A 13,037-nucleotide genomic window follows, 5' to 3' on the forward strand; every position below is an offset into this window, starting at 1 on the left:
ACATCTTAATGCCAATACATGAAACTCAATGGATCTGATGTGATTTGGGGTCTGAAGCATCCAGCTTCAGACCATCCCCAATACATGCCCATCTGGGTTCCTAATGTTCCCAGAAACATTACTGAGTCCTGTCAGATGTTCTGAGCACAAACAGATATCAGCAGAGCTGCTCTTGTATTACTGGCTTGGGCAAATGCTCACTGAAGGGAGGCCAAAGCAATTATAGCATTTAATTATTTCTGTCAAACCACAGATAAGAGGACTGAAGAAAAAAAAAAAAAAAGAGTAGGGCCACAAAAATGGTCCCAGGGATGGAACATCTCCCCACGAGGACAGGCTGAGAGCTGGGGCTGTGCAGCCTGGAGGAGGGCAGGCTGTGGGGAGAGCTGAGAGCGGCCTTTGGGTTTATAAAGTGGGGCTGTAAGAAAGGGGACAGACTCTTTAGTAAGGTCTGCTGGGATAGGATAATGGGAAATGGTTTCAAAATGAAGAGGGTAGATTTAGACTGGATATAAGGAAAAGGTTTTTTACAACAAAGGTAATGAGGCAGTGGAGCAGGTTGCCCAGAAAGGTGGTGAGTGCTGTGCCTCCAGAGATATTCAAGGTCAGGCTGGATGGGGCTCTGGCAGAGGACTTGGACAGGATGGTCTTTAAAGATCTCTTCCAACTGAAATGATTCTGTGATCAAAGATAGCAAGTGGGAAAGAGGAGGACCCAAATGGGAGTGAGGCTGCACCCCACATGATTCCAGCAGGGTTCCTGCTTGGGTGGAACAGCGATGGAGATGAAACGCTCTGCAGCATTGCAGAGCCACACGCGTATGGCTTCATTACAGCTGAGCTAACAATGTTTCTGGGCAGCCTGCAGCAGAAGGGGAAGAGCGACGGAAACACGTCTATGTTAACAGCTAATTATGAGCACTGAGACCCAAAAAGGTCAAGGCGGGAGGGTCGGAGCGTCTGCTGACATCTGGCAGTGGTTTGGGGAAGTCTGGTTCCTCCCGAGGCCCTTGTTGACTCAAGCATGCTGATTTGCTTGCTGCTAATCGGAGGAAGTGGTAACCAGGACTGACTAATCACTGAGCTGCACGCCCCTAGGACTCTTTCCATGTCAGCCACTGCATCTTGCTGAGCAGCCAGACAACACTGTTTTATGGGGATTTCAGCAACCCATCAGCACTCTTTGTGGTGTTTGCATACAGTGAAGGCATCACAGGTTGTGCCCTAATTCCTGCAGAACTTGCACCAAAGATGCCATGGATTCCAACCCCATTATTCAAGTCCTCAGCGCTGCTGTGATCCCTGCAAACTAAATTCATAGAGCTCTGTTAGCACCTGCTACATGCACACCTCTGCTTTTCTGTGCAAACACGCATGACTGCTGTTACTATGTTGTTTCTCCAGATAGGGCTTAAAGGATCAGTATTTAATTGGAGGAGTAAGTTCAGGGTTTGAGACATGGTGCTTGCATTTAGAGCCATTTGTCACAAAACTTGGAGGGAAGCATCAGCAGTCAGATGATCCATTGCACGCTCACCTCATTTAAATGCAATTCAATCTACACAGAGCATTTGGCACAATATTTAGGGAGATGACTTAACAAAAAGCTCTTCTGCAACCAGGTGTCTGATATATCCATGTGTGAGCTGCCCAAGAAAGCCTGTAGCCATTAATTGCTAGGTAGCAATTAAGGTGTCAGCCAATGTTTAAGGCTCCCATTTGCCTTTTCTAGCCATTTTCAAGGCAGCAGAGAAAATAAAAATAGAGCAAAGTGCTCTTTCTTCCTCCACTCTGCAGTCCAAGTGTGAATCGTTCAGAGCATGGCTGGGCAAGGAGAAGTGGATTTCTATGCAAACAACGTACAGAACGCCCTCGTTTAATCACTTGCTTTAGGCAAATAGGACAATTAAGCGAAGTTAACTGTATGGTTTTAGTCACCATTCAGTCCCTCAGCTGAGACAGATGGCTTTTTCTGATGTTGCTTCCTCTGGCATTCAGTGGAGGGTTTGGCAATCCTTTCTGGGTTCGGTTCTCAGCAACTCTCTGACATGGGAGTAGGCAGGGCTTTCACTGCAGACAATGTTCTGCAGAAGGCAGAAGAATGGCTCTTTTCCAGCCAGTTCACCCCTCTTCCCTTTGGCAGACAGGGCTTCTTTCCCTGGGCCCAGAAGCCAACGCATACCCAGCGCTGACCTCATGTCAGTCCCTACCAGGGATATGGGAGATCTGCAGAAATGCTGAAAGCAAACCTGTGCTTGCAGAGAGCCCAATTCCCTGCCACTGGCATTGGCAGGGAATAAGGGATATAAGTAAAAAGTTCTTTATGATAAGGGTAGTGAGGCACTGGCACAGGTTGTCTGGAGAGGTGATGGATGCCTCATCCTGGAAACATTCAAGATCAGGCTGGATGGGCCTCTGAGCACCAGATGAAGATGTAGGTGTTCCTGTTCACTGTGGGGGATTTGGACTAGCTGGCCTTGAAGGGCCCCTTCCAACCCAAACAATTCCATGATTGTATGAAGGAGAGAACCTCAGGCTGCCTGGGACAAGGCAGAAGCCTCACCACTGGGCTGCTGCAGGGATGGACAGACAGCACTGGGTGATACGTTTACAGCCATTCTTCCCATCATCCAGTGATCCCATAAAATTAAACCAGCCTCTGCCCCAACTTCTAGTCCTTGTGACCCTCCTTTAAGAGGGTCACTCCCAACTGACACAGAACAAGCCACTAAATGTCAAATCCAGTGGATCTGATTCTGTTCCTCTTTACACCGTCACAGCCCAATGATGACACACTTTAATTACTCACAATTAAATGTCAAATTACTCACCATTACTCACGGTGCTTTCTCTCCTTCCCTGAAATAAATCTAACATCTACTCTCCCCTTCACAACAAGCCTGGTCCTGCTGCTGGTACCAACACAGAGAGCAGTGGGGCAATTGGAAGATACTGCAGTGGGATATAACTTGCACTTAATAAATGGCTTTTCTTGGAAGGTGCTCTTGCTCTCAGCTGCTTTTTTTTCTTCCTCAGAAACAAGGCTTTGATGCTGCAGGCAGTGAGGGCACCAGCAGATACAAGCTGCACCTGAGACACTCTGCTCTTCAGAGACAATTACAGCTACAGAAGCTTAGCAGGAAGCTCAGGCGAGCAGAAAGCAGAATGCTGCCAGCCATGGACTTTTCATTCCCAAAGTGGTTCCTGAAAAAGATAAAATAAAGCCCAACCAGATTAACTACCTTCAGAGCAAGCAGCAAGGCATTGAAGGAGTGCTGGAATAGGTGACTGATGAGAGCATTAATGAATAGAACAGGTAGAGCCTCCTTACTGACTTGCCCCATGCTCCTTCCAGCTTTTTGGAAATCTGCTGTGAATAGTACCATCCCATTACCAGATTGTGGCATCCAGATAACGCAGGAATGTGTGCAATGGAAACATTTAAGAGACAAATACAGTGCTGGTAGAAGCAGCTCTGCAGAGCTATCTTCTTTATCCAAAGAGGAATTGGGCTGATTTTGGGTGGTGCTGTATGGAGCCAGGAGTTGGATTCTATATTCCTTATGGGCAGCCCCTTCCCATTTGGGTTATTCTATGACCATACAAAGAACAATACTGAATTGCTCTTCAAAAAATGAACCCCTCTCATCTCCAAGGGCTTCTGCTTATCTCTGCTGATGTTAGCCAAGCATCACGGCATTGGATTGATGAAGGAATTAGTAGCACAGCTGTGTTACCACCAGAGGAACACCACAGCCACCACAACGCTCCCAGCTCCCAGTTTGAGCACAACAATTTGAGCATTCATGTGCTGGGAGGGCAACATAGTCCTGCAGTGCTATCTGCAACCACCAGGGAGCCCTAAGGGGACACTGCAATTTTAGCCATCGTGAACTGGTGCAAGCCAGCTTCACCATCCCCTGTAGTCCAAGTGCAACCTGAGTCCCCGCCTTGCTCTGTCTCCTGCGTAAAACACATAAACTCACTTGAGGCTGAATTTCACAGAATCATTGGAGTTGGGGTGCGAGGAATTCGGCATCTGCAAGTCATCAGGGAAAGACAAGTCCCAAAAATGCCATAGAACTAGCTTAGCAGGCTGCACCAAGGAGGAGAGGATGTGCATCAGTCACATACATACTCTGTAGCTGTAGGATGCAAACCTCATCTTTCACTGCCTTGGGGCAGTGAGAAGAGCCTGACAGCACCACCTAAAGCACTTCTACATGGGCTGAGGCTGCCCTGACAGTGAGGTGCTGCAAGACCAGCTGTACCCCATTACACCTGATGAAGCAGGTGGGAGAAGTTAAGGGCCTGCTGCACTTGCTCACTAAAAAGCCAAAGCAAAAGGTGAGGCTTTACATTTGCACACTCTGCCTTCTCAGCTCTGGCTCCTTGTTCATCCACAGCCCTACAGAAAGGCTTAGACTGTGCCTGTATCCTGATGGGGAGCACCAGGCAGAACCCCAATTTCTCCAGCACATCCCCAGGGTGAAAGTTACCCACCAGCCTGCTTGCAAAGGGTAAAAACAACACTGGAGGTCACAATTCCCCTTGCTGTTCATCACCAGCTGTGCCTTGATGAGCCGCACCTGCTCTGGGGCTGCCCCATGCTATAAAGGTGTGGTTGGTAGAGAGCAGCGGTTTTTACACACATGGAGGACGTCTCGCCACTGGAGCAGTACCTGGAGCACTGCGGCACGCAGGTATTTTGGGGGGAGGAGAAAAAAACAAAATTTGCGTTGGCCGGGAATCGAACCCGGGTCAACTGCTTGGAAGGCAGCTATGCTCACCACTATACCACCAACGCTGTGTTGATTGGTCCTTACTGCGCGTATTCAAATTGCAGAGCAGCAATTCCTGCTTTCTTTCTCATTTGGGTTTTTTCATGCTTCTTACTTTCTACGTGATTTATTTGTATGCGGGACATGGAGTATTCCTTTGGCCAAGAGCTACTGGGAGCACAGAGGAGCCCATGCCCTTCTTGCATGAGAATACTCTCATTTCTAATGGAATAAACACTGCTACATTTACATCTTTACTATGGACTAGTCTGTGTGCAAGGAGGCTCAATCTCCTCATGCTGGCTGGTAAATGTGTGTAAAAATCTTTCCCATTCTGTTTAAAATGGCTTTCCTGGCTCCAGGTGGCTTCCTGCAGTAGCTGCAGCAATAACAGGGTACAAGGCTGTACTTCTAGCTAAGCTGTGTGTTCACAGCTCCTACAGTTGCACACTTTTCTCCTTGTTACCATTTTCAGGTTAGAAGCTAAGTTTTACCCACACTGCTTAAATTCTGAGACCTCCTGGTAGCAGTCAGCAAAGCCCCTGAATGTAACCCCATAAGCTGTATAATGTGGGGAGGTATAACTTGGATTTTACAGATAAAATGGAATTTTCTATTTCAAACCTGTTGAGATACTTGCTAGTAGCAGATATTTAGGATACTATTAACAAAAAAAGCAAGCCAGGTCTGATGCTAAAAGCAGCTGGATTTGATTTACACATACCTGGGCTGCACAAACTACTGCAGCAGAAGTAAAAGGGCTCCTTTCCCCTCACACTGCCTCAAATGTGATGATCTCACACAGGATCAGTGTGCAGCCTCCCTTCTGAAGCTACTAGGAAATGTCCAAAGCTATGTAGCTGATGGGGCCTTCAGTGAAGTTAATTAACCTGGAGTCTATAGCAATAACCCTTGGCAGCCAGCCCAAGGCAAACGTGGCTTTGTGCCCCTTCCACAGCCTCTGAGCATCTGTCTCACATGAAAACCATCTTCCCCAGCATTTAACCCTATAAAGACTTTTCCTAGAACAGTTGCAGGGAAGATTAGCATTCTTTTTCTATCTACCTTAAGTAGTTTATTTTGTTCCTTTTAAATTATGTATTTTCCAGATCATGCTTCCAATCCCATTGATCACGCATCCATTAGCTTGTTTCTTTAAGCTATGCCATGAGCTGTTTGCTATTCATCTGTAGGTTTTTTTTACCTCTATTTCTCACATTCTCTGATACCCTTTGCTATGTGTGAATAGTCCTGTACACTTGCAGTGACAAGGCTTTTATTTGAACCATCTTCTGCTCGTTATGACTTACGTGCATTGTGACTTTCTTAGTCGAGTCCTATAGAGCTGAGTTTTAGTCTGTAGTCAATTCCTTTAGAGCTGCTGTTTGGTCTGTTGGAGGTCTTGCAGAGACGTTCCTTCTATTTTTCCTAGGAGAAAAATATATTAAAATACATATTCCATAATACGTTGTTATTTCTAAGTAACTGTTTACTTCTCTAAAATACTCGTATTTGACTTTGGGTGCCTTATGATGTGCATCAGCCTTGTGAATACTGAGTGCTCTTGGGTCCTGTGCTGCGAAGAGAGGGCTGAGGTTTCCTCCAGCTGCATTCCTCCCTGATGATCTCACCTGGGGCTCTGCATCTAGAAGCCAGTTCTAGGGCTGCTTTTGAACCCACTTCAGAGCTAGACCTCCTTGTATCTATTTATACTAAGAGACCTCTGTGATGACTGCTCACTCACTAAGAGTTTCACAAGCTGTGAATGTTTTCTCCAGGCAGGCATCCTGCAGAGTAACTGGGTGCAGAGCACACAACTGCTAAGTGAGCTGCTGAGCGCAGAGCAGCACTGGCTCAGTGCTGAACACATCAATCTGGAAACCCTTTTCCCTGCAGAGCTCGGGCAGTCGCTGCCAACTGTGAAGGGCCTCCGCCTTGCATGCAGTTTCCTGTTCTGATTTGTGCTTGGGTTTTCAAGCCCTTTAGGCTCTCAGTGCTAGAATTGCCTAAATGAACAACAAAACCCCTTGTACAGACAGCCCAAGCTGCCACCTGCTGTGGCAGGTGAAGTCACCTTTTTGAAAGAAGCTTTCCTCTGACTTCAGGCTTGTGCTCCCAATGAATAAGGGAATAAATTCTTCCCTGAACTCTTGCCTTCTTGATGACACGATGCCTTTTAAATACTTCTAATTCCTTTTTGAAATGATGCTGATAAAGGAGTGCATTAGTATGCAAGCATTTGCCTGCAGGTACGTGGTGTGCCATAATCACTTGATCTGGGGAAGGATGCTGGCTTTGGCTGCGTCTCGCTTGAATTAGTCTGCTAACCTCCAGCAGCTGAATGCTTAATTTGCTCACGAGTCTGTGAACTGCTGCCCTCTATTGCACAAATCCAACACAACACTGACACTGTCCCTTGGTAGCAGCAAGGGGAAAAGGGAGTGTACATAGTGAGAGCGAAAGCCAGACAGAAAGTGCTAGTGGTCCTCCTTAGAAAAACTCAGGAGCAATTATGTTAGCTATGTGCAGAACTGAGGTATAGCAAAGGCTAAGTGTCAACACCGTTCCTCCAATCACTGCTGAAGGCATTCAGTATTTCTTAATTTGAGGCATCACCAGAGTGCTCTGGACTGCCTTTGGGGTGTGGTGGGGAAATGTGCATCTCCACCAGGAGAAATTATTTCAGTTCTATATGCTAACAGCCAAGCAAATGATGTTTTCATACCATAAGGTTCTTTCTGCTATAATAATTGAGGGGAAAATGATGGAAAGCTCCTAGCTGAATGGAGAGGTAATCTAACATAGTTCCCAGTTAAGTCAATGTTTTAATACAACATCCTTATTGATGTTTTTCTCAATGCAAGGATGACCTCTCAGCCAGTCCCCAGCTGTTTAATCCTATGAGCCCCTATGACGTGGACCTTCCAATTCAAGCAGCTGAAGATGTATCATTTGGTTCTCAATTTAATCAGCCCAAAGAGCTTCCTGCAGACTTCTCCTCCGTGGACCTCAGCTTTCTTCCAGATATTACCCAAGATAACAAAGAACAAAATCCATCTGAAGATGGTCAGGAAATGCAAGGAGGGCTTAATGGATCAGTACAGAGAAATGAAGGCAGTGGAATGTTCGTGGAGGAAAGCAGCCCATCGTACCCAGATGCAACCCAGCCAAGCCCAGGAGAACCTGGTGTGTGTCCTCCCCTGACACCAATGACTCCTATGACCCCGGTGACACCTGCATCAGAGAGCTCTGGCATAGTTCCTCAGTTACAGTAAGTTGATGTTGCATATATAGCAGAAGAAGAGCAGTACCATCTTCACAGTACCACCATCACTGACTAATCTCTGTTAAAGGCTAGAGAAAGTATAATTTACACCTGTAAAGGCAAACGTACTCTTTCCTTAGGAGAGCTCTAGGAAGCCTGTAAACACTCAGCAGTGGTGCAATTCAAAGCTGTAAAAATACTTCAGTGATTTAGTTACAGGAAGACAAATAAATGTAGTATGTTGGGACTAATAATTTTGAATCTGGTTATATTTCCTCTTCTGAGAAACTAATTTTGGTATTGAATGGCTAAAGTTTGGCAAAAATAGCTTAGTGCTGAAGTGGGAAAGAGGTGGGCAGTAAATTAAATGTTGGCAACTGTTAAGAGGGCTGTGACTCCACATTAGCTAATAATATTGGGCTTTTGCTCTGTAACAGCTTCTTTCTGCAATATGACAAATCTTTCTCATTCTTCAGGAATATTGTGTCAACTGTAAACTTGGCTTGTAAACTAGATCTGAAGAACATAGCTCTGCATGCCAGAAATGCAGAGTATAACCCAAAGGTAAATCCTGAGGGCTGAGCTTTATTGCTATTCCCTTCTCTTAGTGCTGCTGGACTCCAACATACAGATGCACCCTGAGCTTCATCCCTTTTTTAACAGCACTGTCTTGACCCACGGCCCTTGCTGGGGAAGAGAAAGATATGTCCAAAAGCTAAAAGAAAGGGAATAACTTGTGTCAGAGTGGTATTGTGCATCTCTATGCTATAGAAATGGACTGGGAATAAGTGGGGTTTCTGGAGGTGACTCCAGACTCAATAAAATTTAGGTTTAGTTGTCCTAAATGCTCAAGTCATGGGTGGAGGGAAAGTATAATAATTTCAGGGTGGTAAATAAATCCTTTTACAAAGTAACTGCATGCAGGGCTGAGCTCTGTGGTAGTGATAATTCTTTGAAAGAATGAACAGACGTGGTGAGAAAGGACATACTGAGAAAGGGTAGATGTGGCACTGAGGGGCATAGTGGGATGGGCTGGAGTTGGACTTGGTGATCTTAGTGGTATTTTCCAACCTTTGTGGTTCTATCAGTTTGACTCTGAGGTTTTCCCTTGAATTTCTAGAGGTTTGCTGCTGTGATCATGAGGATCAGGGAACCACGAACAACGGCCCTTATCTTCAGCTCAGGAAAAATGGTCTGCACAGGAGCAAAAAGGTTTTTTTTTCTTTTGCTTCCTCAAAAGTCTTTCAGCTGTACCTGTACTTCCTCAACTCAGCCTTGTTTAAATTACCTAGCAAAGGGTTTGCTGTTGACTGCAAGAAAAATGAAGCACTAGTCTTGAAAATGTCGTCTTTGTGACAGGAGTTCTATAATCACTGAACTGCGTGCTTCTGCCCCTGAATATAGATTGAGCTGAGTAGATATTAGCAGAAAAGCTGCTAAGATGCTAAGGAGTTGTTAAGGGGTTATTTGCATTTCTCACTGACTTTTTAAAGTGAGTTGAGATGTAACTTGTGTCTGTCAAGTTTCTTTGGTGTCTGCTCACTAGACAATGCATACGCCTGTAGTGAAAATGGGGGCTGGAGAAAAGCAAAGATGATTTCTGTACTCTGAAGGTCCTGCTCTCAAATTCAGCAGCTGCCTCAATAAATTATTCTTCTTTAAGACTGCCAATGAGATGATGCATTGACTCATGGCTCAGGAAACCTCCAACCCCCACCTAGCTGGATGACCACACTGATATCTGCGGTCTCCCTCCTGGATCAGCCCTAATTGAAGGGATGAGATAATGCTGCAAGGCATTACTTAAACAGTGGAAATCCTCGGTGATGTAATGTGCTCATATAAACCATAGGAAAATGAGCACCAAAGCACGCCATTCTTTATAGCTCACTGAAGTGGTTCTGGGGATAAGAGCTTCTATTTTGAGCAGCAGCAGAGTAGCATGGTGGTGGCTCTACACTGAATTCCAGCTTCAGAGCAGACAAAAGCCCTCAAGGCTGCTTCCCCTTTCTGCTCTTCCCTCAGTGAAGAGCAATCACGGCTCGCAGCAAGGAAATATGCACGTGTGGTGCAGAAGCTGGGGTTCCCTGCCAAGTTTTTGGACTTCAAGATCCAGAACATGGTGGGAAGTTGTGATGTGAGGTTCCCCATCCGACTGGAAGGGCTGGTTCTCACCCACCAGCAGTTCAGCAGGTATGTGGGAGAGTGGGTTATGGCTCCATGGAGCTTGGAACATTCTTTGTAAGCTGTAAAGAGCTCAAATTCTGGAGCCTGGCAATTTAACATAATAATTAACTGAGTACTGAATATCAAGCGCATCTCTGGCTCACCAGAACTGGTTCAGCAGGCGAGAAGTGGCTGTAGATGCCATGTGTTACAGTATGGATAGCAAGGCATGTTTTCTGCACTAACTCCAGTTCTAAGTGGGCTCAGGGCAAAATGACTCTTGGCTTAATTACAGCAGTAACACAGTAGCTGGCAGTAAAGCCTACAGCAGTACAGTAGTGATGGACCCATCTTGAACTTTCTTCCCTGTGCTGTTTGTTGCCTTCTCCTTGTAGGATGCTCTAAGAGCAGCTAATGCCCAACATTTTGTCTCCTATTATTGCCAAGTCAAATGCTAAAGCTTAGTGGGAGACTGCAGACCATGTACAAAAGGAAAAAATAAAAATAAACTTGATTAAATAATTCAGGTTTAATTGAGGCAACTCTTAAGCTATTTGAACCTGTGGAAAATGGGATTCAAAAGTCTGTAACAGTAAGCACAGGGTGCTCCTACCAGCTCTGCTGGGATTTAATACGTTTCTGTTCAAGATATCTAGATCTATTTCACCTGTCTTTTTCTGGGTAGCTGTGGGTTTAGCTTCCTGCTAGTATAGTCATAGAGCATTTCATCATACAACACTGAAACAGCACTTGCATTTCACTAATTTTACCTGCTTGCTTTCAAACAGCTATGAACCTGAACTGTTTCCTGGCCTCATTTATAGGATGGTCAAACCAAGGATAGTGTTGCTTATCTTTGTGTCTGGAAAAGTTGTTCTAACTGGTAAGTGGTCTCCTCTCTTATTATCTGTAACTGAGAGCTACAGCGTCTTCTGAGGAAGTGTTTAAATTGAGCATACTGATGTAATATCTTGCTGCAGTAAAGCCACTTAGTGGTCTTTTTCATGCCTACTGCTGCTTATCTGTGTTTTCTGCAGATAACAATATTGGTATTGTTGCACTAGAACCTCATATTGCTTTGTGTAGTGTCTCAAATTTCCATGTCATTAAACTTGAGTATCTTTATTCAAAGCATAATGCCTTGTCAGTGCAAGGAATCCCACCAGGAGCCTGAAGTGCCAGTACTACTCACAGTTGCTTAAATTTGAGGATTACAAGCAGCAATTTAGAATTGGACAGGAAGTAAACTTCTTAAAACACTTCACTGACAATGTATACTTAGGATTATTAGAGGAAAGGGTGGAGAAGTAAGAGCCTGTTCCAGAGGGTTTGGCAAACTCGTGACCTTACAAAGTGTAAAGAACACAAAAACATCTTAGAATTGGAGGAGCGAAGCTCTGTAACTGTGTGTGAATTTGCACTATGGGGTTAAATCTCTCCATTTCTTTTTCCGTCTTGCTGCTTATCAAGAGGGAGAGCTGTTATGGTTAAGCAGATAAAACCATGATTCTTCACAGCTGTGTTACTTCAAAGCTAATGTATGACACTTTCAGGAAAACTAGAACTAGTCCAGTCTTAGAGCAAGCTAGAAATTGTTGTTTGTGAGGTAGCAGAAGTAACAGGGTGGAAGTTCTTCCTCCAGTTTTATCAAATGTTAGCTTAAATTTGCTTTTAAACTCTTGTTTCTCCATGGTTTGCAATCTCATCATTAGGTTTGAAGTGCATTCAGTTATTCTCAATACTCTGATTTTTACCTTTTTTTTCCCCCCTCAAATGTCTTTACAGGAGCAAAAGAGCGTTCTGAAATCTATGAGGCATTTGAGAACATCTATCCCATTCTTAGAGGTTTCAAGAAAGCATCATAACACAGCCTGTAAAGTAGATAGGAATAACATATGGGTTTGTATTGCTAGGCATGGAAGAGAAGCCAAGGCTATTCCTGGACCCAAATGTATAGATGTGGATGATGAAAGTGATGTTATTGTGAGTGCTATAAATGCTGATCCCTTCCTACAGTTTGTGAAATGTTTTTTGCTTGCAGATTTGCTGTCCATAATTTACTTTAGTTCTGACAACTTTCATCAGGCAGAGAAACTTACCAAACCAATGTACTTCTAACAGAATGCATAATAAGGTTGCATTTAGTTTGTAGTTGAAACCTTCTGTCTTTTCCCTGTTGAACAGGTGAATCGACACTACACTTCAAATCAACTGGCAACCCAGCTCCTGCAATGCTGAATTTGAATGAGTGAACATGAAAATACAAAATACTATTTTTTTTCCATACTATAGCTTACAAAATCCAGCATGACTTTATTTCAGTGTTTTGAAGGCAGTGACTGCACAGGACACCGGGCTCCCTCTGATCACACAAGTTGGATCAACTGTTGTGTAATGGTGCTGGTGTTCCCTTAGAAGAGAAGGTATTCAAGGGCAGTGCTGGAACACATCCAGAAAGAGGCTAGCTAAGCAAATTGATTAATTGATCATGGCATGGGTTTTAACAAAATTGGTATATGTTTGTGTTATTGAAGCCTGATCAGATGATGACTGATTAGGAACAGCCTTTAAAGTAGACTTGAGGAAAACACAGAAAGTCCTGGATGCTCAGGGCTTAATTATCTGAGTTATTTAATTAGATAATGGCAATGCATGAAAGCATTTGGTGATTTTGCAGCTGAAGCTGTGGGGCTCTTCTACTTTCTTCAAGTCAAGGCCTCCTTTGCTAGAGGTGTCTCTCTCAGGTGACGTGAGTGGGAAGAGTGTAGAGATGATCCTTTTACTGTTCTGGTCTCTGCTATGATTCTCTGGAAGCGAGAGTGCTTT

General features: G+C 44.5%; 1 protein-coding gene, 1 long non-coding RNA gene and 1 other non-coding gene across 4 annotated transcripts; 1 reads left to right on the forward strand and 2 right to left on the reverse strand.

Moving 5' to 3' along the window:
* Positions 1 to 532: 532 nt before the first annotated feature.
* On the reverse strand, positions 533 to 4,267 carry LOC149917958 (uncharacterized). The gene is made up of 3 exons (XR_016467170.1): positions 3,986 to 4,267; positions 2,831 to 3,203; positions 533 to 1,308 (listed from the first exon to the last, which is right to left on the reverse strand). It is a non-coding gene; the product is annotated as an uncharacterized LOC149917958 (long non-coding RNA).
* Positions 4,268 to 4,545: 278 nt separating this feature from the next.
* TBPL2 (TATA-box binding protein like 2) lies at positions 4,546 to 12,222 on the forward strand. Of its 2 annotated transcripts, none has more exons than XM_090141903.1 (7): positions 4,546 to 4,702; positions 7,753 to 8,051; positions 8,522 to 8,609; positions 9,166 to 9,257; positions 10,071 to 10,238; positions 11,000 to 11,094; positions 11,997 to 12,222. In XM_090141903.1, exons 1-7 carry the CDS (start codon positions 4,652 to 4,654, stop codon positions 12,074 to 12,076), a joined length of 873 nt encoding a protein of 290 aa, XP_089998029.1. In that variant the 5' UTR covers positions 4,546 to 4,651; the 3' UTR covers positions 12,077 to 12,222. The 2 variants fall into 2 exon arrangements, with proteins under 2 accessions (XP_089998029.1, XP_031461263.1); XM_031605403.2 differs by having other exon boundaries at positions 4,548 to 4,702; positions 7,645 to 8,051.
* Positions 4,735 to 4,806, reverse strand: TRNAG-UCC (transfer RNA glycine (anticodon UCC)). Its single transcript has one exon. It is a non-coding gene; the product is annotated as a tRNA-Gly (tRNA).
* Positions 12,223 to 13,037: the final 815 nt, after the last annotated feature.

The sequence above is a fragment of the Phasianus colchicus genome, chromosome 5 (genome assembly GCF_987193195.1).
Source record: "Phasianus colchicus chromosome 5, bPhaCol1.hap1.1, whole genome shotgun sequence".
In the NCBI taxonomy this organism is placed as follows: Eukaryota; Metazoa; Chordata; class Aves; order Galliformes; family Phasianidae; genus Phasianus; species Phasianus colchicus.

Coding starts and splice junctions, on each gene's coding strand:
- TBPL2 (XM_031605403.2), top strand. CDS start 4,652: ATGGAGGACGTCTCGCCACTGGAGCAGTACCTGGAGCACTGCGGCACG. Junction 8,052..8,521: donor GGCATAGTTCCTCAGTTACA/GTAAGTTGATGT, acceptor CTCATTCTTCAG/GAATATTGTGTCAACTGTAA. Junction 10,239..10,999: donor ACCCACCAGCAGTTCAGCAG/GTATGTGGGAGA, acceptor GCTTTCAAACAG/CTATGAACCTGAACTGTTTC.